This window comes from Suncus etruscus, chromosome 5 (genome assembly GCF_024139225.1).
Source record: "Suncus etruscus isolate mSunEtr1 chromosome 5, mSunEtr1.pri.cur, whole genome shotgun sequence".
Taxonomy (NCBI): Eukaryota; Metazoa; Chordata; class Mammalia; order Eulipotyphla; family Soricidae; genus Suncus; species Suncus etruscus.
The window spans coordinates 27,284,882-27,311,916 of record NC_064852.1 but is presented as its reverse complement, the minus strand read 5'-3'; the positions used below and the strand labels follow the sequence as shown (position 1 = coordinate 27,311,916).

General features: G+C 43.7%; 1 protein-coding gene across 1 annotated transcript in view; it reads right to left on the bottom strand.

Moving 5' to 3' along the window:
* Positions 1–2,333: 2,333 nt before the first annotated feature.
* Positions 2,334–27,035, bottom strand: part of LIPC (lipase C, hepatic type) — a 150,630-nt gene continuing 125,928 nt past the window's right edge. Inside the window, exons 5-9 of the mRNA XM_049773664.1 lie at positions 24,200–24,433; positions 21,026–21,271; positions 8,049–8,166; positions 6,276–6,494; positions 2,334–2,708 (exon numbers count right to left, since the gene is read on the bottom strand). Coding sequence (XP_049629621.1) covers positions 2,600–2,708; positions 6,276–6,494; positions 8,049–8,166; positions 21,026–21,271; positions 24,200–24,433 — 926 coding nt within the window. The 3' untranslated portion in view covers positions 2,334–2,599. The remainder of the gene's footprint in view (positions 2,709–6,275; positions 6,495–8,048; positions 8,167–21,025; positions 21,272–24,199; positions 24,434–27,035) is intronic.

Below are 27,035 nucleotides of genomic sequence, written 5' to 3'. Positions count from 1 at the left end.
GTTTCTTCCAGCTTGATCCATGTGATGCTTGGGATATAATCCAAGGCTCTTACGTGAAAAGCCTGTGCTTCAGTCCAAGTCATCTCCCAGATCCTTTAAATATTATTATTATTTTTGGGGCGGCCACACCTGGTGGCACTCAAGGGTTACTTCTGCCTCTGAGCACAGAAATTGCTCCTGGGACCATATGGGATGCTGGGATTCGAACCATCATCTGTCCTGGATTGACTGTGTGTGTGCCCCTCTTTAATTATTTTTAAGGTTATATTTTCAATTCCTTCTGAATTGAATGACAAGGCATCAAACCAATGGAAATATATTTAGTGTAAAATTTTGGTGTTTTAGACACAATGGCAAGTATTGTTCATTTTTCACATAATTTTCCTCTAGATAGATACTCGCCCTCGAAGGGTACTCAGCTACATTTTCAGGGAAGATAGTGTGGGACTCAATGCAACTGTGAGTCTTTTCAAGATAAATTAGGAAGGATTTTTTTTTTTTTTAACTTTTGAATCACACCCAGCTGTGCACAAAAATTACTCCTGACTCTGCACTCAGGAATCACTCCTGGCAAGCTCGAGGGACCAGATGAAATGTGAGGATCAAAACCAGATCGAGTGGGCCGGAGAAATAGCATGGAGTTAGGGTGTTTGCCTTGCATGCAGAAGGACAGTGGTTCGAATTCTGGCATCCCATATGGTCCCCAAGCCTGCCAGGAGCGATTTCTGAGTGTAGAGCCAGGAGTAACCCTTGAGTGTTGCCGGGTGTGACCCCAAAACCAAAAACCAAAACAAACAAAACCAGGTCGACTATGTGCAAGGTAAACCCTATCCACTATACTATTGCTCCAGCCCTGGACAATTATTTATTTACTTATTTATTTATTTGTTTGTTTGTTTTTCAGGGGTTACTTCTGGTTTTGTGCTCAGGATTACTACTGGCGTATTCTGGAGACTTCGTGCAGTGCTGGAGTTTTAACTAAGATTGGCTGCATTCAAGGAAAGGGCCATACCCCCTGAACTATAGCCCTGGAAATTTAAATGAATTTAATCAACAGTTTACATCTTTTCAGCAGTTTTGCTGACATCATCCTGTTCCAGTGAAGAGCACTCATCTAGAGGATGCAAATGTTGATTGAGTTGGCAAATGGACACAGTATGTTCCTCTTCTTACAGTGGCTTAAAGTAGCCACTTAAAATAGGTTTGGAGATACACAGATGTGGATAACACATATCCAACTGATAACCATATATCTAATATTTGCTTCCTATACTTTGTGATAATATTTGCTTGTCAAAACATCAATTCACTTCTTGGAGAATTTGAGTTAGTTAGTTTGTTTGTTTGTTTTTAGCTTTTGAGCCATTCTCGAGTGCTCAGAAATTACCCTCAGCTCAGTGCTGGAGGGTTTCTTCCAGCAGTGCTGGGAGACAACATGGTGCTGGCAATCAAGCCAAAGCTCTTGTATGCAGAGTATGTACTCTGACCATTGAGCTCACATTCTAGCTTCCAGTTTGAGGTTCAATATTTAATTCGTTGAGAAAGTCCAGGTTTTCTATTGCTGCTGCAAGTGATACAATAAAAGATAAAAATTGTATTTTTAAAATAGCATTTAGCTTTTAAATTTTATTTATTTTGGGCTTGGGTCCATATGATGCTCAGGAGTTATTCCTGGTTTTACACTCTGGAATCACTCCTGGTGGTGCTTGGGGGTCCATAGGAGATGGCAGGGATCAAATTTAGGCCAGCTGGGGCCGGGCGGTGGCGCTAAAGGTAAGGTGTCTGCCTTGCCAGCACTAGCCTAGGACGGACCGAGGTTCGATCCCCCGGTGTCCCATATGGTCCCCCAAGCCAGGAGCGACTTCTGAGTGCATAGCCAGGAGTAACCCCTGAGCGTCAAACGGGTGTGGCCCAAAAACCAAAAAAAAAAAAAAAAAAAAAAAAAAAAAAAAAAATTTAGGCCAGCTGCACATGCAAACCAAGCATGCTGCCCTTTAAACTATCACTCAGGCCTAGAAATTTACTTATTAAAATGAGCAAATTTCCAACAATTTTTATTGTTAACAGTTTTAGGAGAATTCTATATCTACTTGCCTCTGTGATATAATTGTATGATTGATTTGATGGCAACCAATTATTATTATTAAATTAGAATTTTATCTGAAAGGATATGTACTTTTAGAGAGTAATTGGAGTTTTACTTTATGGAGCTCTAGTTAAATAATAAAAAAGAATATCTCCATCATCATTAAATAGCTGATCAAAATAAACTACCGAGGAACCATGAGAAATTTGATTTCACCGTAAAAGACATTTAAAAGAAGAACAACAGATCTAAAATGGCTGTTATATTTATACTTATTTGCATACATTATCATTTAATCAGAGACAGAATTGGGAGCCTTCCAGTTACACCAATATTTGCATAGAGTTATATAATATAGGTTTTAAGAGCTTAGTATGTTAAAGAGTGAAATGAACTTCTCTTTTCAATTTTATTTAAACTCCATGCGCCATAGTTTTCTGGAAAGACCTTCCAGATCCAATAAAGATATCCAATAAAGATAGTTTATTTTCGGCACCAGATCTTCATCCCAGTTCATCTGGTTTGCTTCTTATTTTTGGAGTTTACCTCACAGTCCACAAAGGTCTTCTCTTGGGTTGGGTGCAGTTGCAGGTCGTCCTTGCTTTGTGAACAGAATGTCATTCTGCACAGAGACAGAACAAACAGCATTTCAATTTTCGCTATGGTGTTTTGGTTTGTTTCAGTTTTCCTTTAATACTTACCCTGTGCAACTCACGTTAAGTGTGTTTGGCTTCTATTTTTCACAATGAGACCATAATGTTCACAAATATTCTAACTTCAGAAAAGAAAAACAAAATCTATGTTGGTGAAAGCAGTCTCTGCCAGCTGGTTAGTAGGAGCTGAAAGTCTGCATTGGTTCTCTCTTGTACTGTCCAGTTCAGACAGAGGGAAATGGCTGATCTTTACAGCACTATGCTCTGAACATTATGGGCATCAGGTTGTTCCCACATCCTGCCCCAAAGCAGCCACTTTTTCTTCCCCTGTCCTGGGTTCTGGCTGCATCCCAGGGAAGGACACGCTGGGTTGCTCCTGGAGATCAACCACTGCCTACTTCGGGACGGACCTGAGTTTGGCCTAAGAAGCTGTTTTGTGTTACTAAACTTGGACTTCACCTATTAAAAGAAAACTATCTGCTGCCATAGAAAATTCTAGCCAGTGTCTTTTTTTTTTTCTCTCTTTGAGGGGTGTATAAGATAGATGTTTTACAAGTAAAATCAGCTTGTTAGTGATTTCATTGACTCATAATACTAAAGTGTGTGTGTGTTCCTTCATTGACCATTTACCCACCCCTTCACTGGCCTGCTAGACTAATGGTCATCTGCAATCGTTATTTTATAGGTGGCTATTTTGAGTTTCTATCCCAGTGTAGAAATCTTAATGTTTGGCTGCTCTAGTACCAAGATCTTGGTAGAGTAGATAATTCTCTTTAGTCCCAACTGACTTTTTTTTCTTGTTTTTTTTTTTTTTTGGGGGGGCCACACCCGTTTTGATGCTCAGGGGTTACTCCTGGCTAAGAGCTCAGAAATTGCCCCTGGCTTGGGGGGACCATATGGGATGCCAGGGGATCGAACCTCGGTCTTTCTTGCAAGCTAGCGCTTGCAAGGCAGACACCTTACCTCTAGTACCATCTCACCGGCCCCTGACTTTCTTTTTTCTTTAATAACTTTTGGGCCACACCTGGTGGTGCTCAGGGGTTAATCCCTGCTCTGTGTTCAGACATCTCTCCTGGCAGGCTCGGGGGACCATGTGGGATGCCAGGGATCGAACCCAGGTTAGTCCCAGGATGGCTGCGTGCAAGACAAACACCCTACTGCTGTGCTATATCTCTGGTCCTCCCAACTGACTTTCATCCAGGATTTTTGCCTTTGAGTCAAAGTGGGAATCTCCTCATTAAATCCCTCCCTTAGAGGCACCAAGCAAAAATTTAATCAGTTTCTTTCTCCTCATGATGAATCGAATAAGAGAACAAAATTCAGTTTGTTTTGGGCTCTGGGAATTTGAACTGTGGAGTTTCTTAAACACAGGCAGGAGTGATTAGTTTCAGAGTAGCTGTTGTAATTCCAGTCTCTTTAGAGAGAGCCATGCATGCTTTGTAAAGTGGAGATGTGAAAACTTGGGTTTAGGGCTAACTGGGGCCTGCTTCACTAGATTCTGCCTGCACAGGGCTATATTTGCTGCTGCTCCTTTGGGGTCTCCCTGAACTAATGTCTTTCTCCTTCAACTTTCTTGTCCATGCAATTAAATTGCTCTGGCCTGAGCACCAGCAAACTTTGAAGCACCCAGGAGTATGTCACAGAGGCTGCATGTTCGGCCTCAGCCAACCCCAACTTTCAGTATGATTCCCCAATGATTGGTGAGCACATTAAGGATCGAGAAGCCTCAGGAGGGAGTACATCATTAGCAGAATTAATGCATCTGCTTTTTCTAATTGGTTCCTGGATTTTTTTGTGCTAATAGGCACTATTCAGATATTTTGCTTTTGGGACTGTGGTCCCCTCTGGCACTTTATACTTTGATGACACATAGGGGGCAATTGCAAAGTGGTATTTTGCAATAAGGGGTCCCTGTATCCATTTTGCTTCTCATTCTGGGAAGGCGTCCACTGCCTAGTACATAGATCTGCTCAGTTAGGCTCATGAACTGTAGAATAAGAGACCAAGTCTAATGAAGGAAGCGATGCTTGGAGACATTCATGCTCTGTGCAGCCAATGTGGACAATAAATCAGAGAAGCCTGAGTCATCCTCTGCTAGGACTACTAGTAGCCACATTCTGAGCCATGTCACTTCTGTGACCTGCAATTCTGAGTTCAGTGGTCTTTGCAGGGTTAGCAGACCCTACACAGTATAGTCAGTGTCCATAGGAATTGGATCTTTTTCCTTCCTGTCCCTCCTCCTCCCAGCCATAGAGGCATGCTTCATTAAAATAGGGAGGATTTCTGGAGTGATTGACAGGACAAGACATAATGGGCAGGCACCCCAACACAGGAACCACTCTTCCCATCTAAGTACTAACCAGGCCCGACCCTGTTTAGCTTCTGAGATCAGATGAGATTGGTTGTGTTCAGGGTGATATGGTTGTAAACTCAGGAATCATTCTTGAACCCAGAGAACAAGAGGGGAGTGATGCCCAAAGGAGCTGTTCTTAGAAGCAAAAAAAATTATGCAAGAACCTCTGAGCATCTAGAGGAGAAAAGTGGTTTTATCAACCTTTCCACTTGATCAGTCAGTTCAGATTGATCTCGTGGAAAGGTCACCTGGCAGAAGGCAGAGTCAGCACCCTCTGGACTGGCCACAGGATCTCTATAAGCCCCTGGGTGTGAGAGGAGGAGCTGGGAGGTGAGCGCCTTGCAGATTTTTCTCTCTGTGGGGATGAGCCAAATACAGAGGTGGCTTCCTAGCAAAGGATGGCAGGAGTGCACTGACGAGCCTTTTTCCTCTGAGGAAAGTCTACAGAAGTGTTTAGTTCTCTTTCCACAGGAAGTTGTGAAACTCTAGAAAAGTATGATAATATTGACAAGCAATGACCCCATTTGCTCTCTGGGGGGTTTCTTCAAAATTTTGATTTTCAATGAGATCTAGGGGCCACAGGAGAGAAAATTAATATGTTTGAAACAGAGGAGCATCTGTTAGGATGACTCTGTTGGACAACCTTGGGATTTAAGGGCTCTTTCTGGGTCGGTCGTGAATGACTATGAACCAGGGGCTCATCTGGTGGCTAGAAGTCAGTGGTTCTTCCACATATTCAGCTTAAAAGGCAGTGCCATTTTACTTTGCAATCAAGAGCTCTTAAAAGAATTCTCTGGGTAAATCATGAAAAAGGAAAGGTACCTTGCAGATGCTGGCCATGAGCTATGGTCCAGAAACCTGGACAATGCTGGTGATCTGGTGACCCACGGGAATTTGGGAAGTTCTGGGCTAGTGATCTAGGTCTCTAAGACCAGTAATATCATTGGGTAGCACCACATGGGAGGTGAGAAGGGATAGGCTAAGAATGGGAAGTGCTGGGACTAATCCTTTTTCTTCTTAAGGATGGTGCATAGCATCTCACCTACTTGAGCAGTTATGCTCTATTTCTAGGATATCATAAGCCCTATGACATCAAGCCAGCCTGAGTGTGAAATTAGGCACAGGCTGCTTCATGGGACTCACTGACTATGAGATGTGAGGGATGATCAGAAGTAGTACTCACCTTTTCTGGGTCTCTCCTGACTTGAACTTGATGGTCCTTAGAATCAGACCCGAATATAGGGGCCCTTTACCCCAGGGGATTATGGTCTGGACAGTGTTCCATACATTGGCCCACACTGCGCTGTTTTCCCACTTGAATTTAATCATGAAGATGTCACCGATATCCGAATCCAGAGTGATAAGAAAGGAATAGGTTTTATTACTGATGATACCTTCACCCCTGGAAGACACATAGAAAACAGCTTGTTGTTTATTTGTCATAGCAATGTGCTGGTTGGGCCCATCCAGGTTAATCTGAATGATGTGGGATGGGATTTGGGGTTCAATCATTCCTAGAAGCAACGATAGGGCTGGAATGATAGTCCAGAAAGGCTTTTGCCTTGCAAATGGATGACCAGGGTTCCATTCCTGGTACCACACAGGGACCCCAAGATCTACCATCTGAATGACCTCTGAGGACAGACCCAGGAGTAACCACCCTGAACACTGCTGGGTGTGCCTCCAACCAAGAAAACAGAGATAGAGGTAGGTGTACCCAGATAACAAGGGTTTTCCATACAAGGAATCATTGGGAAACCACACTACATTCATTAAAAGATGGTCAGTGAAGTGTTTATTTGGGAGAGGCAGACTTGTGGAGCACACATAGCTGTCGAGCTATCTGAGAGTTTCACAATAATGAGCCCCATTAACTTTGTCTAGTGCAGGCATGGTAGATACTAAGTAAATCAATCAGGAAAATCCCAGAAGAGAAAAACCCAGAAGACCCCTTTGGCAGGGGCCTTGGGACAGCTGGTTTGTAGGTCATTGTGACACCTAGAACCATCCCGCTCTCAGCAATACTCCTTCCTTTCCCAAAGACCGCACAATGCAATAGTAAGATAAAAGCCACAGATGAAAGATGCAGTTTGGAGCAACATTTACTTGTAACCTTAAGTATGAGATGAGCTACTTGTCTCACTAATCTCTAAAATGAAGACACAGGCAACTAGATGCACTCTTTAGTATTTATGCCAATTTGGGTAGAGATGTGGGGCAGTGCAGAGGAACACTGAAAGTCAGAGGTACAATCACAGGGGAGGCTCTCTTAGCTCAGCAAATCACATCTCTTCTTACAGTTGGTTGTAAAGAGCCTCTGTCCCACATATTCCAGACACATGTGTCCTGAGGGCAGACTTTTCTTATTAGGACCACAGAGCACCAACAAATGCCTGAGGGCTTAGTGCAAAGCTCAGACCCAGGGCAACCTCAGAGCAACTGAGGAGCCCCAGTTGATGGGCTGATAGGCTGGTGGCACTTCCTGTTCAAGGAACCCCAGGCTGAAGAGCAAAAAAGGCACCGAGAAAAATATTTGACCATGGAAACCCCTACTCCAGGACAGATAAAGATTGGAAGTGAAGGCTGACTGGGATGGGAATTTATGCCAAGTTGGATGTTCTTAACTTTGGGGCCTCACTGAAAGGGCCTTCAGGCACTGCCTATGTACAGCTTCTCCGCCATCAATCCCTTCCCTGCTCAGACTCCCCATCCCACCAGGATTGGATCCATCACATCCCACAACTTTTATGTCGGCGTCCTTGTAAAGTGGGGTGGTGGGGGGAGCGACTCTTCATAGGTGACTTATGTGGGGCCTGTGGGGCTGAGAAGTTCTTCGAGGTCACAGGCTTTTGGGGTGTTGAAAAGAAACTGAGGGGATTAAGTATTGTCCAGTATCATCAGAAAAAACACAGAATGTGTCCCCTTGGCCAGTACATGAACTACATCGTGTACTCACAGAGTGATGGGGATTTTATGCATTTCAGTTTTCATTCCGAAGAGAGACATAGAAAAGGTTGGTTCCACAGGCTTCTCAATTTGGTTAATGAACTGGATCTTAAACTGGTAATGATAAACTATGGGTGGGGGAGAGAAGAGGAAAAGAGAATTGAAATTTAATTTATTAATTGCATTATTTTTTTCTTGTTTTGTGGGGCCACATTCGGCAGTGCTCAGGGCTTATTCCTGCCTCTGTGCTCAGGGATCACTTTTGGAGGGCTCAGTGGACCATATATAGTTTTGGGAATTGAACACCGGTTGACTGAATCTAACTACCTGTTATAGTATTGCTTCCACCCCAACACAATCTTATTTAATATAAGTAAATGCCTCATCTTAGGCAGGAGCCCTTAAGCACGATTGTTTCACTAATTCTGTGCAACAGACCTTGGAGATAGGTATTGTTATTACCATATCTATTTTATTCAGAAAGCAGGAGAGGGGAAGAGATAGTCTCACACTTTCAGAGCAGTCTATAGAGACTGGACTTACTGCTGAGATTCTTAAGATGGCCATTGCCATGACAGCCAGCTATGCATTGTTCCATACCCCACTCACAGCCAAATTGCTGTGTTCTTGGATGTCCTCCTCTTCCTTTTCTTTTAAACCATCTAGAATTGTTTGGCTGCAAGACTAAAAACAGGCCTGATATGTCATGCCAAACCCAAATGATTGATAGTGACATTGTAGAACCCACATGTGGGGTCTTTTGTGGTTACATACTCTTGGAAAAATCAGTGTTTTCCCTGTGCAAATGATAGGAGATTTTAGTATTATTGTTGCTTCTTTGCCCTTCTTTTTCTGGAGAACGATTAATTCACTAATCCTGAGAGTGTCTTGTAAATAGTAGGTGTTTAATAAACTTATGTGGGATAAATACACTGTTACAGTTTTCTTGGGAATATCAGGATATATATTAGCAAGATAGGAATCCTTTCTTAGAACTTAAGACTGGATTTCAGGTTTTGCTACAGGAAAATTCTGACCAGAAGACATCGATAATCGAACTAACCACTGAATTATCCCTCCCATGCATTTAGCATGTGGAAATTCATTCTCCTGAGTAAATCTCAAGTCTTAAATAAGTCTCAAATGCTGTGCTTCCTATGGGGGTTGCAGTTCCACATAGACCAGGCATCCATTGCTGTGAGTGGCATGTTGCCTACATTCCAGCAACAGTGTCTCCAGCCTTTGGGGGACATTATCCAATGTTGTGGAGAGGCCTTACACTCTATGAGGTCTGCAAGGAAATTTTGTAACAAGCTAACAGCATTATGGATGAACTGAGGCAAAGAGGAAAGGTCCTCCCAAAAATACTGGCCATAAGACTGGGGGAAGGGAAAGATGTGGCTAGAACTAGGTGAGAAGATTGGCTTGGGGTCTTATGGGCTTACTTGACCCATTGGCTTATGGGTCATGCATCTGGAAGATACATACCTTCCAGAATGCTCAAAGAATGCTCATAAAAGCCAACTTTCAGTTCAGTTCGATATTAGTAACTGAGAATCTGTATATAGTCAGCTCTGTGCTAGAGACAAGTTAGAGACAAGTGAGTAAAAGATAAACACGATGGGGCCGGCGAAGTGGTGCTAGAGGTAAGGTGTCTGCCTTGCAAGCGCTAGCCAAGGATCAGGACCGCAGTTCTATCCCCCAGTGTCCCATATGGCCCTCCCAAGCCAGGGGCGATTTCTGAGCACTTAGCCAGGAGTAACCCCTGAGCATTGAACGGGAGTGGCCCGAAACACCCCCCCCCCCCCGAAAAAAAAAAAGATAAACACTATCTGGAGAGATAGTATAGGGGATAGAGTGCTTGTCTTTCACACAGACAACCACGATTCAATCCTCAGCAACCTATATGGTTCTCTGAGCACTGTCAGGAATAATTCCTAAGTGCAGAGTCAGGAGTAACCCTTGAGCATTGGTAGGTGTGGCTCAAAAGCCAACCCTCACAGGGCCGGAGAGGTGGCGCTAGAGGTAAGGTGTCTGCCTTGCAAGCGCTAGCCAAGGAAGGACTGTGCTTCGATCCTCCAGCATCCCATATGGTCCCCCCAAGCCAGGGGCAATTTCTGGGCGCTTAGCCAGGAGTAACCCCTGAGCATCAAACAGGTGTGGCCCGAAAAACCAAAAAATAAATAAATAAATAAAATAAAAGCCAGAATATGATGAGACTTAAGTTAAAAAAAAGTTACAGCAGAATTATCTGAGTAAAAATAATCCAGAAACATGCTAAATAGTCCCTCCCAGCAAAATGAATGTGGACTCAGAATGACAATGATGATAACTACCATTTAGCTCCATCTGTACTGTGTCCCAGACATTGAGCTAATGGTTTGACGTAATGATCTCATTTCTCTTTGCAACACCCTTTCAAGACGCCTTTTCCTTCTCCCTGATCATCCTGTAACTGCAATGGAAACTCAGGAAAGCAAAGTAATTTGCCTGCCTCCCTGCAGCTGAGCCTGGGTGAAGCCGCCACTAGCTGTTTCTGTAGTAACTGTTGTAACCACGTGATTCATTCTTGTGAAGGCATTGCAAGGTATTTTGGAATGCTTTAAATGTTTATGAAAGAAGATAAAAATAATCAACCCCCCCAAAGCCCCCCAACAACCAAGATACAAACTGGATATGTAACATGAAACTACCTATAAAACCAAGACAATTTAAGCAGACGATTCACAAAAATTTTAACAGTGCTTATCTCTGGAGAGGAGACATTTCTCTTTTTCTTTTCTTTCTTTTTTCTTTTTCTTTTTTGCCAGTTTCACATTTTCTACAATAAACATGTATTCTAATTAGATTTTTTTTCTTTTTCAGTGCTGAGTTCAGACCCAGGGCCTTTTGCATGCAAGGCATGCGCTCTACTCCTGAGCCATACATACTTCAGCCCATTATTAGAATCCTATTTAAAAAAAAAAAAAAAAGCTTTTAGCACATTGAAAGAGAAAACAAGATAATCTCTGATCCTAGCTTTGGAAGGACTTCCAGCTGGGAAATAATGTCATTCTGGTGACCTCTGTGACATTGTTTTTTCTTAGACTGTGGTTGTGCACTTCTTTCTCTCTCAGAGGTAGTCTTGGGGTCATGCTAATGCTTGTATCTCCACACCTCAGAGCTACCAGGCATCAAAGAAGAGTCTCAGGGGCTCTGTGTGTGAAAATGGGACAGGACCCTAATTGTGAACAGGAATATGATGTAGAGATCCCAGTGTGCGTTGGGCTTTGTGCTAAATGTTCATTCACTCACCACATTTCTGGTCTCCATAACAAAATTCTATGAGAATCGAAAGCTGTTTAGGGTAGCACAGCAGGGAGCGCATTTGCCTTGTATGTGGCTGACCTGATTTGATCTCCTCTGAGATATGCTCCTCTGAGCCCACCAGGAGTAATTTTTGCATGCAGAGCCAGGAGTTACACCCTGTGCACAGCCAATTGTGGCCCAAGAACCAAAAACAAAGCAAAAAAAAAAAAATGAACAAACAAAAATACAACAAGCCCCCCCCACCAAATCTGGTTGAAATCCCTTTTTAAATTAAAATTGCTTATTTATTTATTTATTTATTTATTTATTTATTTATTTATTTATTTATTTATTTTTAAGATTTTGGGCTATGTGGGGCTGCTCCTGGCTTTCCAGTAGGAGATATTCAGGAGACCATATGGGATACTGGGGTTCAAACTCAAGTAGGCTTTGTGCAATGCAAACATCCTGCTGTCTATACTATCTCTCTAGTCTTAAAGTCAATTTTCTGTTTTAGGAGGCAGTACATTCAGCAGTGCTCAGAGGTTACTTTTGGGGTGCTTGCATATGGATTCTATGTGACTCTAGGGATCCAACTGGATTTAGCTGTCTGCAAGGCAAGTGCCCTACCCATTCAGGCCCCTGAACTTCATTTTCTGTTACACCACCTTCTCTCCCTCCCCCTACCCCACTGTTTCCCATCTACTCTTCTGGCATGCTCTGAAACTTAGAGCATGACCTTGGGACCCATCTCGAGGCTACCTTGTAGGATAAACATCAGTTGGAGTTGAACATGCGGTAGCCACAGAGGTCAGAGTAGAAGGGGCAGGAGTGGCACCTGTAAAGAGCACCATTTATTCAGCTGACCTGAGCTGTCTCCTGCTGAGACTGACACAAGGGGGTCAGTTATAGGGGTGAATTACACTTTAGGGAGCAGATTGCAGTCACTCAGAGGATTCCAGGCAGGACTTAATCCACATGCCTGCCTGATTCCTAGGAAGTCCCCCCACTGTCTTGGGGGCTCTAGTACTGGCTCTACATGCCCAATCAGTCCTTTGGAGGAAATTCCATGAGTGGGCCAGAGAGATGGGGCAGGTATGCTTTGCATGCAGCAGATCCAGATCTGATCTCCTGACCACTACTGACTGTGGCCTCCAAACCAAAAAAAAAGAAAAGAAAGAAAAGAAGCAATCTATGAAAGAGAAGTTGTCTGGTATAAAGCCAACAAAAGACATGACCACAGCTTCTGCCTTGGGACAGTGGGTTTCTGCCACTGCTCACCTACTTCCTCCCTCATTCTTGTGTCCAGCCCCTGTATGAGGACACATGGTTTTATCCCTGTGCAGAGGTGGGGTTTTGTGTTTGGATGTGAACAAGAAGAAATAGTTTTCCCATCAACAGATGTCATGTTTCCACAGTTCAGGGTATTGGTGGCCCCCAAAAATCTCGGGCTGGGTCAAGATGGTGGTAAAGGTCCCTGGAATCCCCAAAGCCTCCAAATAGAATCCCACATGTCCAGTGGGATCTACCTGGAGTGAACCTTTTTGGGATAGTAGAGCTTCTAACCTGGGTTAGTCTGGAGGAACGGAACCTCAGTCAGCACCAAAAGATTGAATGTTGTGCAGGGCCAGTGAGTCTCTATCAGTAAAAGCAGGACTCAGCTCAGTGACAGCCCAGTACTACTGTATCCTCTGCAGTAGGAAAGATATTTCTGGAGCACAGTCTTAAAAGGGGTGAAAAAATATGAAGAGACAGTTCTTACTGAGAACTGAAGATTATTTTAAAAAATTAGTTTTGATTTCTGTGTTTTCCTTCATGCTCCTTCTCTTTAGAAAAATGATGCTCTTACAAAGATTAAGGAGGAAAGTGTGCTCATTCCTTCTGTCAGGATTAATAAGGATTAAAACAAATAACTTGGAGAAAATGCTTTTCATTCTGTGACTGCTGAAAGGCAGACACAAAGGCATTCTTCAGTGCAGATGAAGAAGTAATCTCAGATTTTAAAGATGATAAAAGAGAGTTCATTTGCCCTGAAAGAAAGCTGGCAAAATCCCCCAGGAGTATTTACAGGAGACCTCTGGAGATTTCTCTCACCAGAGAGTCCTCAGGGGGTTTCAGGCCCCTAACAACCCTGGGTTCTAATCTTATGTGGCTCCCACCGTTTCCCCTAATACTTGAGTTCCTTTTCACAAGACAGCCCTCGTGAACATCAGGTTGGTGGAATTTATGAAAAGAGAAACTGTTCTCTTTTTCAGTTTCAAGGAAAAAAATGCAAGGACACAAATCATCAGCTTATTGGCTCTGGAAGTTCTATTGTTAACTCTCTAGGTCAACATGAAAGAGGCCTTTCTGCCCCTGGGGTATGTGTTTTCTGTGGATAAAAGAGGGAAGGGCTCTCTTGGACGTCTTTGCAACACCACAGGCTCCTTCCCTGACTGGAAATGCCTCTGACGCAAGAGGGAGTTTGAAGATCCTGGGACCCACCAGTCTGACCCACCCATTGAATTCAGTGGTACCGTCCTGTTTATAGAAGACTGGAGTTACACAGAATGGATATTTATGTACCCTGTGGGTAGGGCAGGCAGTGTGTGTGTGTGTGTGTGTGTGTGTGTGTGTGTGTGTGTGTGTGTGTGTGTGTGTGTAAATGTGTGAGTGTGTAGGTAAGGAAATGTGTGTGCATCTTTGTGTGGTTATAAGTTGAGGCATAAAACAAGGTGTGTGAATGTGTAGAGTTTGTGTACATGTGAGGGGTAAGGATATGTATGAGTGAAGGAAAGGAATATGTGTGTAGTGTGTGTGAGGGCTGTGTCCATATGTGAAATGTGAGGACTAAGTGTGTGAAAGATGTGTGTGAGGATTCTGCGTGTGTGAGAGGTGCAGTGCTGTGTTGTTGGCACTCAGCTGCATTTGGATGGCAATAAAGCCTTCACTGAGATTGGGAACTCAAGTCCTCTGAGCCACCTGCCACCATGCATCATGTATACAGAAAGTCTCTCAAGCACAAAACAGGCAATAAATGCTCCCAGGGTTGCCATAAGGAAGGGAGGTATTGAATGATGTAAAAGTTCCTGTCTTTTAAAAGGCATTAGCCAGCTTTTATCCATTTCTCTTCAGAATGTCAGATTCTATGGTTCACCCCCAAATTTAAACACACACAATCACTTTGTGGCTGAAGAAATGAGGCCCAAATAGGTTTGGTCAGTAGGTTAAAATCAAACCTTGGTTGCTGGTCACCACAATCCCAAGCCTCGCTCTCTTGACTCTCTCTATAACAACTCTGGAAATCAGTGAAAATACTCCAAAGAAGTAACTGAGAATTGCTGAGGATGGACAAACTCCCCCATGTTGCTGTTTGGCCAGTCAAGACCATGAGCAATGGAAGAATAGTGGGGCTGGTAAACATAGGGTTCAGGAAGGCTAGGGCAACTTGGGGGCCACATCAGAGGGGAGGTAGGAACATACCTAAAGTAAGACAACACTTACTCTTTTTTTTTTTTTTTTTGGTTTTTGGGCCACACCCTGTGACGCTCAGGGGTTACTCCTGGCTATGAGCTCAGAAATCGGCCCTGGCTTGGGGAGACCATATGGGACGCCGGGGGATCGAACCGCGGTCCGTCCTATGCTAGCACTTGTAAGGCAGACACCTTACCTCTAGCGCCACCTTCCCGGCCCCAACACTTACTCTTGAAGTGACATGGTGCCTATAAGTAGAAGCAGGTTGAGAAACTGGAGTGACCCGAGGGCTTGACTGTGCTTGCTACTTTGAGAAGATAAGAGAACCTAAGTCTTGACTGGGAAACTCAGCCTAATCCATTAATCAACTCCAAATCTTCCCTTTCTCCTCATTTACATGATAAATGAGGTCTTTTGTGTGGCACATCCAGTCCAGCAGGATGCCTGGTCAGGATATTCTCTCAACCAAGAGGCTCCTTCCTACTTACTTTGTCCCCTAGGGTAGATTAGGTGCTTGCAGAGCTCGATTCACTCAATATCGGTTCCCTTCTCTCTCTTATCCCTCCAAAAAGAGAAAAACAATGAAATCACGCAATTTGCAGCAACAGATGGAACTAGAAGATAATATATTAAATGCAGTAAGCCAGAAGAAGAGCAAATTCAGAATATCACTTATAGGTGATATTTAGAATAACTGCATGAAGAAATGTAATGGTCTAAATGGGAGTTGTCTTGAACACTCTTAGCCCGAGAACATAGCAAGGAGAAGAAAAGAAACTGATTGGAAGAGGAGAAACACAATTATGAAAGGACAGGGGCCAGGGTCAAATTGGTCTCAGGTGCATTGGTGAAGAAAAAAAAAAAAAAAAAAGAACAGAACTAAATATCCAAGCCAAAGTCAACAACAATAGAATCAAGAGACCCAACCTCTAACAACCTAAACTTTAAACGGGCCTGTTATACTGGAGGGCAAAGGGTGGTGGTTGGGATACACTCTGGGAACATGGTGGAGGGAGGTTGACACTATTGTTGGGATTGGCCCTTGATTCATTGTATGTCTGAAACCCAGTTGGGTTTCAGAAGGACTTTGTAAATCACAATGGTTTCAATAAAATAAAATGAAATTTAAAAAAAGAGGAAAACAATGGGTTCCCATAATGGGTTTCATAATTCTCTCATGAAAGAGAGCGAGGATTATAGTGCAATATAAATAGTGTCTGTCATCTCAGAATTGATTCCCAGTCCTCGGTCACGGCTAATCTCCTCTCCCTGGATTCACCCTAGGAAATAGCTGCATGGATGGTTCTGTGAAAATGTATGGAGAAACATAGGAATGAGGGCCCAGTCAGTCAAGCTCCGGGAGACAAGAGCAGGAAGGCCCAATGAATTGGCTTAGCCAGGCTTTGCCCTCATGTATATGATACAGTGAGGGAGTCCAGGAAAACAGGGTTCCTTGGAACCAGGATCAGACAAGTCTCTTCTTGTAAGCATTTCTAAGTTAATCAAATGCCAAAGGTAGCCAGTGAAAGGGGCTTTGGAGACCAGTCAGGATAGCTATAGTCACATTGTGTGTGTAAGATTGTGCCGATGGTGGCTTGAGTTAGAAGCTTCCTGGTGTGCCTGCCAACAAGAGAACTGTAGTAATATGTAATATGAATGACATGGCAACTATACAGCCTAGCAACTGAGAGGTGGTTAGTGTGACTAAGGAATTGAATTCTTGTCTGGATTTAGTTCAGGTAAATCTGTGTGGTGGTACATGGTTTACAGCCACCATCTTGGATGATGTGGCATGGAACAGAGTACAGCTCTCCTATCTCAAGAGGCGATTTCCAGTCATGCCTGGTGTACCTCAGGGCTGCTGCCTTTAGCCAGCTCCTTAAAAGGTATGGGAGTTCAGGGTAAGGGAGGGTTTAGGTAGAGTTCCACTCTGTGCTAGAACCTCAAACTGGGCTGGAATGTTGAGAGCTAATGGTGGTTAGTGGTCCTGTCTCTCTCACAAGTCCTCTAGGTCCTATTCTCTGTTTTTTTGGGGGTGGTCACACCGGCAGCGCTCAGGGGTTATTCCTGGCTCTATGCTAGAAATCGCTCTGGCAGGCTTGGGGATAGGTCCTATTCTTGCTGTGTGTCACTGGAGCAAACTTAGCAGAGGGCAGTGGAGAGATCTAAGTGAATCTGAGGTATATATACATACACATACATACATACCTTCTCTTCCTTCCTTCCTTCCTTCCTTCCTTCCTTCCTTCCTTCCTTCCTTCCTTCCTTCCTTCCTTCCTTCCTTCCTTCCTTCCTTCCTTCCTTCCTTCCTTCCTTCCTTCCTTCCTTCCTTCCTTCCTTCCTTCCTTCCTTTTTTTTTTCCCTTTTTTTATGGGGAGGGTAGGTAGAGATTTGAGACACACCTGCTGATTCTGCTTTCAGGGATCAAATTCCTCCTGGTTGGGTTGAACCAGGTTTGGTTGTTTGCAAGTCAAGTACCTTAATCCCTATACTATATCTCTGGATCTCATTTGCATTTTGAATTTATTTTATTTTATTTTTTTCCTTTTTTTATTAATATCTTTATTTAAACTCCTTGATTACAAATATGATTGTAGTTGAGTTTCAGTCATGTAAAGACTACCTCCCTTCACCATTGCAACATTCCCATCACCAATGTCCCAAACCTCTCTCTTCCCCACCCCGCCTGTACTCTAGACAGGCTTTATACTGCCCTTATTCATTCATTGTTATGATAGTTCTCAGTGTAGTTATTTCTCTAACTGCACTCACCACTCTTTGTGGTGAGCTTCATGTTGCGAGCTGAACCTTCCAGCCCTCCTCTCTTTGTCTCTGAGAATTATTGCAAAAATGTCTTTTATTTTTTTTAAACCCATAGATGAGTGAAACTATTCTGTGTCTATCTCTCTCCCTCTGACTTATTTCACTCAGTATAATAGATTCCATGTACATCTCACACTACAGAGACTGGTACACATCACAAAAAAAAAAAAAAAAAACAAGAACAATCAGTTCTGGTGGGGATATGGGGAGAAAGGAACTCTCATTCACTGCTGGTGGAAATGTCATCTAGTCCAGCTCTTATGGAAAACAATATGGAGATTCCTCAAGAAACTGGAAATTGAGCTCCCATTTGATCCAGCTATACCATTCCTAGGAGCACAAAAATCCAATACAAAAATCCCTTCCTCACACCAATATTCATCGCAGCACTTTTTACAATAGACAGACTCTGGAAACAACCAAGATGCCCTTCAACAGATGTATGGTTAAAGAAACTGTGGTACATACACACAATGGAATTATGCAGTCATCAGGAGAGATGAAGTCATGAAATTATCCTATACATGGATGTACATGGAATCTATTATGCTTAGTGAAATTAGTCAGAGGGAGAGAGAGACACACAAAGAATAGTCTCACTCATCTATGAGTTTTAGGAAAAATTAAAGACATTGAAATAATTCCCAGAGATTAGGGTCAGAAGGATCGGCTCAAGATATGAAGCTCAGCACAGAGTGGTGAGTGCAGTTAGAGAAATAACTATGCTGAGAACTAGCATAACAATGTCAGTGAGTGAGGGATGTAGAAAGCCTGTCTTGAATACAGGTGGGGTGTGGGGTAGAGAGGGAAGAGATGGGGGCATTGGTGATGGGAAGGTTGCATGGTGAAGGGGGGTATTTATGTTATGACTGAAACCCAACTACAATTATGTTTGTAATCACAGTGTTTAAATAAAGAAATTATTGGAAAGAAAAAAAGAAAAGAAATCCCTCCTGGCTTGGGGAACCATATGGGACGCCAGGGAATCGAACAGTGGTCTGTCCTAGGTCAGCTTCAAGAAAGGTAAATGCCCTACTGCTGTGCCACTATTCCTGCCCCTTATTTTATTTTAAATTTAAGAGTTTATTTTTTTTAGGGGGCTCACACCCAGCTGTGCTCAGGTTTTACTGCTGTCTCTGCACTCAGGGATCACTCCTGGAAGGCTTAGAGGATTATATGTAGTACCAGGGATGGAATTCAGGTTAGCCAAATGCAAGGTAAGTGTCTTACCCATTGTACTATCTCTTCATCTCCTTGCTAATGTTGGGGTCAGGGATCAGTCCCTCTCTCTCGAGCGGCGTCTGGGGGGTTTCAAGGAGATGTGGGAGCCATGCAAATTTGCAAAGGGTGATTTATTTTCTGGTGCTACTTGGCACCAGGGTCAGTGCCCAGGGATGAACCTTAGAGCAAAGACCCTGAACCATCACTTAAGCAGTGTTTTCATAGAGCACTTTTCCAAAGGGACAGCATATGTCACGGAAGTAGAATTCCCTTTGTTACATATTACTTAGGAATACAGCACAACTCAGTTAAAAGAAAGAGATATTTAGTAAACAAAGAAACGATCGTTAAAGCCTAACAGACCACCACTAAAAGTTACACAAAGAGACAATTGCTAAAACTTAACAGACCATCACTAAAAGTTATATTTTGATCCTACAGGAAAATATTAAACTTAAGGTTACATTTCTTTACCTTAAAGGCTGGAGGTGGGGGTGGCCGCCTTACTCCACCTTACTAAAAGTTTTGCAAGCAAAGATAACAGAAAGAAAGCATGAGCAAATTGGGCGTATACTGCCCTCTTCGAGTAGAGCCAGGTTCTTATCTCTTTCAGCCAATGCTAACCTGTGGCTCTGAAGGTTATGAAACAGGACGCCTTGGAAACTCAAACTTAAACTATAAAAAGCAAAACCTTGGGCCTGGAGAGATAGCACAGCAGCATTTGCCTTGCAAGCAGCCGATCCAGGACCAAAGGTGGTTGGTTCGAATCCCGGTGTCCCATATGGTCCCCCGTGCCTGCCAGGAGCTATTTCTGAGCAGACAGCCAGGAGTAACCCCTGAGCACCGCCGGGTGTGGCCCAACTCCCCCCCCCCCCCAAAGGCAAAAACTTCTTGTCCCTTTCACTATGCTTTATTTTATTTTATTGAAACAATTTTGATCTACAGAGTCCTTCAAAGTTGAATTTCAGATATACAATGAGTCAGAGCCATTCCCAACACCAATGTCAACCTCCACCAATGGACCCAGATGACATCCTATACCACTACCTTTTACCTCCAACCTGCCAGTATAACAGGCCCCTTTAAGTCTAGATTGTTAAAGTTTAGGTCCCTTGATTCTACTATCGTTCTAATATCGCTTGGATATTTAGTTCGTCCTTATTAATTTCCCTGCCAATGCACCTGAGACCATTTGGCCCCCCCCCCCGCCCCCAGCCTTTCTTTATTCCTTTCTTCTTAGTTTCATAAAAAAAATGTGGGAATATGTGTTAAAATAAGGCAATCCATGTCCCAAGGTTCTATGAAAAAGTAGGAGCTCTAATGTAAAAGATAAGAGATTAAAAAATACAATAAACTAAAAAAAAGGTGTGTATGGCAATTGTTTTTTGTTTGTTTGCACAGGCACAGCAAAATATGGGGAACTCCTTGCTATTTTTTTTTTTTTTTTTTTTGGTTTTTGGGCCACACGCAGCGATGCTCAGGGGTTACTCCTGGCTGTCTGCTCAGAAATAGCTCCTGGCAGGCACTGGGGACCATATGGGACACCGGGATTCGAACCAACCACCTTTGGTCCTGGATCGGCTGCTTGCAAGGCAAATGCCTCTGTGCTATCTCTCCGGGCCCTCCTTGCTATGTTTTGAACTCAATGGTGCCCAGGGCTTACTCTTAGCTTTGTGCTCAGAGATCACTCCTGGTGGGACTTGGGGGACCATATGCAGTCCTGATATTATACAGGGATCAGCTACTTGCTAGGCAAGTACCTCTTAACCACTGTGTATCTCTTTGGCTCCTTTTTACTTCTAGCTTTTTATTGCCATATTACTTGGAGATACCTTTTGCAAATAGAGTAAACATAATTTGTTCTGTTTTATTTATTTATTTATTTTTTGTTTATCAAGTGGCCATCAGGCGCTTGAGCCCCTTCTGGTGCTTTTTGACCAACAAAGCTGGCACTTTAATGCAAGGCTGAAACATATGGAGCAGCTTGTAGACAGGGATTATCCAGTGACCCCAGTGGTGTTCAAGGTCCTCAAGGTCATGACCAGCAGTATTGGGGACTTCCAAGGTTGCACCCAGCAGTATATGGTGCCATTTATTTAACCTGCATCCACCACATGCAGAGCCCTCTGCCATTTCTCTGAATCCTTGGGAACTTCTATGTCTAACTCCTTTGATGTCTAACTCCTGGCCATACTTACTCACCTTTGAATGGAGACTGGTCCCTGGTGACCAAGAAGAGCTTCTTATTCTTTCTGCCATGTGAATCTTGTCGGGTGTGGTAGCCTAAAGTGTTGCACTGGTTCTTCTTGCAGCTCAGGCACAGACCCTGGGAGAAGCTGTCCATGTCACTGCACTGGTAGGCTATGCTTTGCTTGTTGGGGTAGAGTAAGGAGTCGATGAAGAGGTGTACAGAACGCTCATGAGCACATTTGATTGTCTGGGCGAGAGCTGGAACACAGGGCCAGAACATGTTAGCACCCTTTCTCCCCCAAAGGACTGTCAGGTTCTCAGCTTGGATTAGCAGCCATGTTGGAGGAAGTATCATGGCAGCATCATGTGACCACTCAGCTCTCCCAGTATGTGCTGAAGATAAGTCCTAGGCACCCTGAGCTGCTGAGTGTTAGATTATACCTGAAACAAAGACTTTGTTTTACCTCTTTCCTTTTCCTTTTCACCCACTCCTTTTAACATAAAAAAAGCTCACCTAAACTAGATTATCTCAAGATAATAGTCTGTCACTGGATCTCCCACTCTCAGTTGTGGATTGAGCTAGTCAATAAAGAGAGGTCAATTTGCAAGGCTTTGGGCCATGAGGCTGGAAGCCCCCTTGTCTCTATGCTTTTCAATCAAATGAGTGTCTTGATTTATTAATTCTCATGGTGACCCTGCTTCAGACCATTTCTCCTGGGGTTGGATTATGGCAGGTGAGGCCAAACATCTGGTGCCTGAACAGGGACCTGAAAACAGAAACCTAAGAAATGGTGAGTGAGATACAACATGACCCTCTGATGAGTCATTGCCGTGATGGCCCCCTCACTGGACTGAAAGTGTTGTGTCCTTTATCAGAGTGGTGGCATATATAAACCCTTCTGAGCTGCATCATGTTGCTCTGGTGCATTTATCTGCATTTTCACTCCAGACTGTATTTGCTAGGTTCTCTAAGATTCTCCTACACACATTCCCCAAGAAGGAAGGGGTGCCTTCCCAGTAGTGATGCTTTCTCGATCTAAAGGCCTTCTCAGGGACAATAATTTATCATTTACTACTGGTGTCAAACCTGAGAAACCCAAGTCTCCAAAGAGACTGTGATATAGTAGGAGCTACAACTGGAACTCTAACCAACTAGGGAAATTGCATTACTTAAGAAAACAATAGATGGACTGGAGAGAAGACAATGGGGAAGGAAGCCTTTGCATGCTACCAACAAAGGTTTATGCCTCCACATCCCTGAGTCCTTCCAGGACTGATCCCTGAGCACAGACCTGAGCACAGTACCATGTGGTGTAGCCTCCGAATCTCAAAACAAAACAGCAAAGAACTGCTTCTCGTGACTGTATAGCCCAGGCAGTGGCTTGGAAGACATGCAGCCTGCTGGCTGGATGCCAATAATGCTCTTTTTATATACCCAACTTATGTCTGTCTCTCTTGTCAAGTGGCAACTTCACAGCTGTACACTCTTGGGTCATGCTCATTGGTCCCATGAAGGTGGGGGGTGTCTAATTTTTTTTGGGCCACACCCTGTGACACTCAGGGGTTACTCCTGGCTATGCACTCAGAAGTCGCTCCTGGCTTGGGGGACCATATGGGACGCTGGGGGATCGAACCATGGGCTAGCGCTGGCAAGATAGACACCTTACCTCTAGTGCCACCAAGCCAGCCCCATGGGTGTCTAATTTTTTTTGTTTGTTTTTGGGCCACACCCGGTGAAGCTCAGGCTATGTACTCAGAAATCGCTCCTGGCTTGGGGAACCATACGGGACGCTGGGGAATCAAACCGCAGTCCATCCTAGGCTAGCGAGCAAGGCAAATGCCCTACCGCTGCGCCATCGCTCCAGCCTGACAGTGGGGTCTTGACCCGTCTGTCTCTCCCTGTCCTGATAAAGCGGTATGGCCTGTGTGGGGATGGGCTGCTGAGGCTGTAACTCAGAAACCTGCTGAAAGCAATACATTAGGGAGGTTTATGTTTGTGGATTTTGACATTTTCTTTTGAAATTCACTACATTCAAATCCAGTTTCTAGTGCATTTTCCCCCCAGAGTGGTGAGTTCAGTTAGAGAAATAACTACACTGACAACTATCATGACAATAGTAGTGAGTGAGAGAAATAGAATGCCTGTCGCAAAGACAGGCAGGGGGTTGGGGAGGAGAAAGATGGGGGGCATTGGTGGTCGGAATGTTGCACTGGTGAAAGGGAGGGTGTTCTTTTTATAACTAAAACTCAACTGCAAACATGTTTGTAACCATGGTATTTAAATAAAGATAAAACATTTGTAAGTGGAAAAAATATATTTTAAGTGGAAAATTTGAAAAGAAAAAAAATCCTCCCTAAGTCTCTGCCAGAACACTTTTTGTTATTGTGCTTTTGATTTTAGGACCATGCCCAGCTGTGTTTAGGCTCCTGAGATCTGTATTTAGGGATTTTCATCCATGTCCAGGATGGGATCAAATCTGGGTCAACCATGTGTAAGGAAGTGTCCTACCCACTGTACTATTGCTCCTGGCCCTTGAGCTGTTATTTTGGTCCTTTATCCTGTGCATACTATCAGTGTGTGAAGTGATGTTTTGATTTTAGAAGAGAGAAGCGTGGCTCACACCCTAAGCACTGTCAGGTTGCATTTCTACTTTAAGAAAAGGGCACACACACACACACACACACACACACACACACACACACACACACACACGACAGCTGTGGAGCTGAATTTCATAGGGGCAGCTCTTCAATCCCATCCTGCAGTATTGAAGGGTTCAAGTCCATAATGGTGGAGGGTTGTTTGCACTCAAGCTGAGACATGAGGTCACAAAGCCCAAACTTTTAAGGACTATTAGGGACTTCCTGGGCCCTAGAAGAGAGCAAACTCCCACAGTGAGGTAATTTCTGGAATTGGAAGAATAACCACAAGCTTCAGCATCCCAGTTTCAAAATAACCAGAGCCTAGGAGGGACCTGTTTTGGGCAGTCTCAGAAATGCGGATTCCAGGTTGTTCCCTCAGCTCAATCTCAGAGCTTGTATTCACTTCTTAGCCTGCCCAAAACAGGTCCCTCCCGCTCACAACAGTCTCTCTAGCTGGACATACTTTGGACACCCTTGTCTATGCTGGGGTAGATACCTCAAAGGCCCTGTGCCAGTGTGGAAAGTTCAGGTTCAGGTGCTCACCATTCATGCCATAGTTGGCGATGTGCTTGTAGAGATCTAAGAAGTGACAACCAGGCTGGAAGGAACCCCCATTGGGGTAGAAGTCATAGTGGCCAACAGGCTGTTGGATCCCCACACTCAGACCCATATGCTCTCGAGTGAATGTATGGATGACATCCACAAATTTGGCATCATCTGGTGAAAGGCGGTCGCTGGGGGAAGAACCCTCAAACAGAGGGCCAGCAGGGTCCATTCCTGAGAGAAGAGAGAAGGTACAAGTTAGTGGGAGATACAAGGGGATGGGAGACTGTATAAATTATAATCTATACATTATAGATTTTCAATGTTATCATGCACTCATGAGCTAGGGGGGAAGTAGCAAATTCTTGGGACATAATCCATCTCTAGAAAAATTTTGCAGCAATCTTTTTGCAGTAAACCACAATAATTTATAGTGCTGAAAATGATTGGGCAAAGAGGTTTGCTGGAGAAATACAGTTATGAGGGAGCGCTTGATTTACTTAAGCAAATCAATTTTATTTTTTGTTTTTGGTCACACCTGGTGCTGTTCAGGAGTTATTTTTAGCCCTGCACTTAGGAGTCACTCCTGGCAGGTTCTTGGAATCATATGAAATGCTGGGGATCAAGCCTAGGTGGGTTGCGTGCAAGGCCAGCACTTTAACCGCTGTGCTATTGCTCAGGCCCCAAGCAAACCAATTTTAAGTGCTCCTCCAGCTACTTTCAAGAATATCTGTACACCCCAACCTGCTGCACTGCCTGCCTACTCAGACCTACTCATCAGAGCAAGCATTGATCACTTTTGCTGGGGCTCGGAGTACCCTATGTGCTGCCAGGCATAGAACCCAGGTCTGCCATGTGTAATTCAAATGCCCTAATCCTATATCTCTCTGCCCCTAAATATTCTTACTTGATCAAATAAAAGTCACAATAATGCTTTAATTTTCTTTGAATTGTTTTAATGAAATAGTACCTTAGCTTGTCAGGTGATTTGATTGTTTTTGCATTTTTTTATTTTTTTTTTTGCTTTTGCAATGCTGTGGATTGAACCCAGTGCCTCACACATGCAAGGCATCTTCTTTACTGCTGAGTCACGTTCTAGGTCCAGTCAACTGGGTCTTGAAGGTTAAGGAGGGGATTGAAGGGGGTTGGCTTTAAGCCAGATAGCTGAGTGGCCATTGGCTCTTCAGAGTGAAGGGGATAATATTGAGAAGGTCTAGAGCCCATGGATGTGATGTGAAGACAGTGTGGTGTGGAGGAAACCAGATTGCAGGAGAAGTTGTAAAGCTTCAACATCCATCCTCCACTGAGAATCTGAACACTGCTGTGTCTCATTAAGACCACTCAGGACCTCTGCTGCTGACTGCTGTATTTTCAAACATCTGACTGCTATCTCCCCAACGTTACCTGAGAGGTAGTGAGAGGGGCAAGGTTCAGGCCTATGGTAGAGGCTTTTGGATTGGTTCTCATATTGCCTTCTAATTAAATGTCTCTCAATTGGATTCTTTGGTTTTCCTGTTAAAAAGATGCTTCCCCATTTCCTCCTCATCTGGCTTTCCCCCCATCCTCTTGGGTGTGGGCTTGGTTTATCCCAATAAAGGCTGCTCAGGAGGCCTGGGAAAGGAACTGCCATTTAGGCTTGCAGTTTCACTTGGTGGAGCGACTGGCTTGTGGGCGAACAGCTTGTGGTGTGAGTTTCTGGCCTGCTATACCTTTCCAACTGTGTGTGGATTATTTCCTGCATCAGAATTGCTGCTGGATTGGCGTCTCTTGTCTTACCCGGAGAGAGAGAGCATGGGAATCCCTTTCCCTCTCTGAGGATTGTGGAATGTACAACCCACCATTCAACACAGGCCCACTACCAAGTTAATACTTCCTTGATCCACTTGGGCCCCAAGGATGAGCCAAGTGTTTCCCAGAGGTGGAGATAAGACAGGAACACAGTGATGAGGCATCAATTTCTGGGTTCTCACAGGCAGTACCACTTTGTGCATAAATTGGGCTTTTTAACCTCGAGGTTAAAGAGAGAGATAGGACAGTGGGTGAGGCTGACCTGGTTCCATTCCTGGCACTTTATATGGTCCCCTGAGCTCTGCCAGAAGTGAACCCTGAGTGCAAGAATCCAGGAGGAAAGTCTGAGCACTGCTGGCTGTGGCCCCCAAAAGAAAATCAAACAGGAAAAGAACCCACAAGTATTGGTTAAAAAAAACCACCATGCAAAGCCCACTGGCCAGGTGATAGACTCATCTAACTCTTGAAAAAGAGGCAGCAAAAACACATGAATAAACCTTTTGTAAATATTTATTTATTTATTTATTTATTTATTTGGGGCCATACCCGGTGGCGCTCAGGGTAAATTTGGTAAATTTTCTTTTAATAAAGTTTTTTTTCAATAATTTAATTACCATTTAGTTTTACCAAGCAATATTAAGTAAATTATTCATACCTGCCAAATGGGCAGGCTTTGGGGAGGTTGGGATACAAGGGACAAAGATATAGGGAATGTTACACTGGTGGTAGGAATGGTGTTGACATATTCTATGCCAGAAATAACTGTGTTATGAGCAACTTTGTAAACCACAGTGCTTAAAATAAAGAAATTTAATATACATATAAACAAGAACACCATCCAGAGGCAAGAGGGCAGGGTGAGTGCATGTCCTAGGTTAGTTTGTTTCAGGAAAGATAATTATGAAAACTGGGCTACACTGGTTTTTTTCAACATAGCAACCAAGGGCAATGGCCATGTCTGAGTTGGTACTAGGTTTCCCTGCCATGTTCCACATGTAACTCCACCCTGGATTTAGGTGTAGCTACCTGAGACCCATCCATTTCTGGG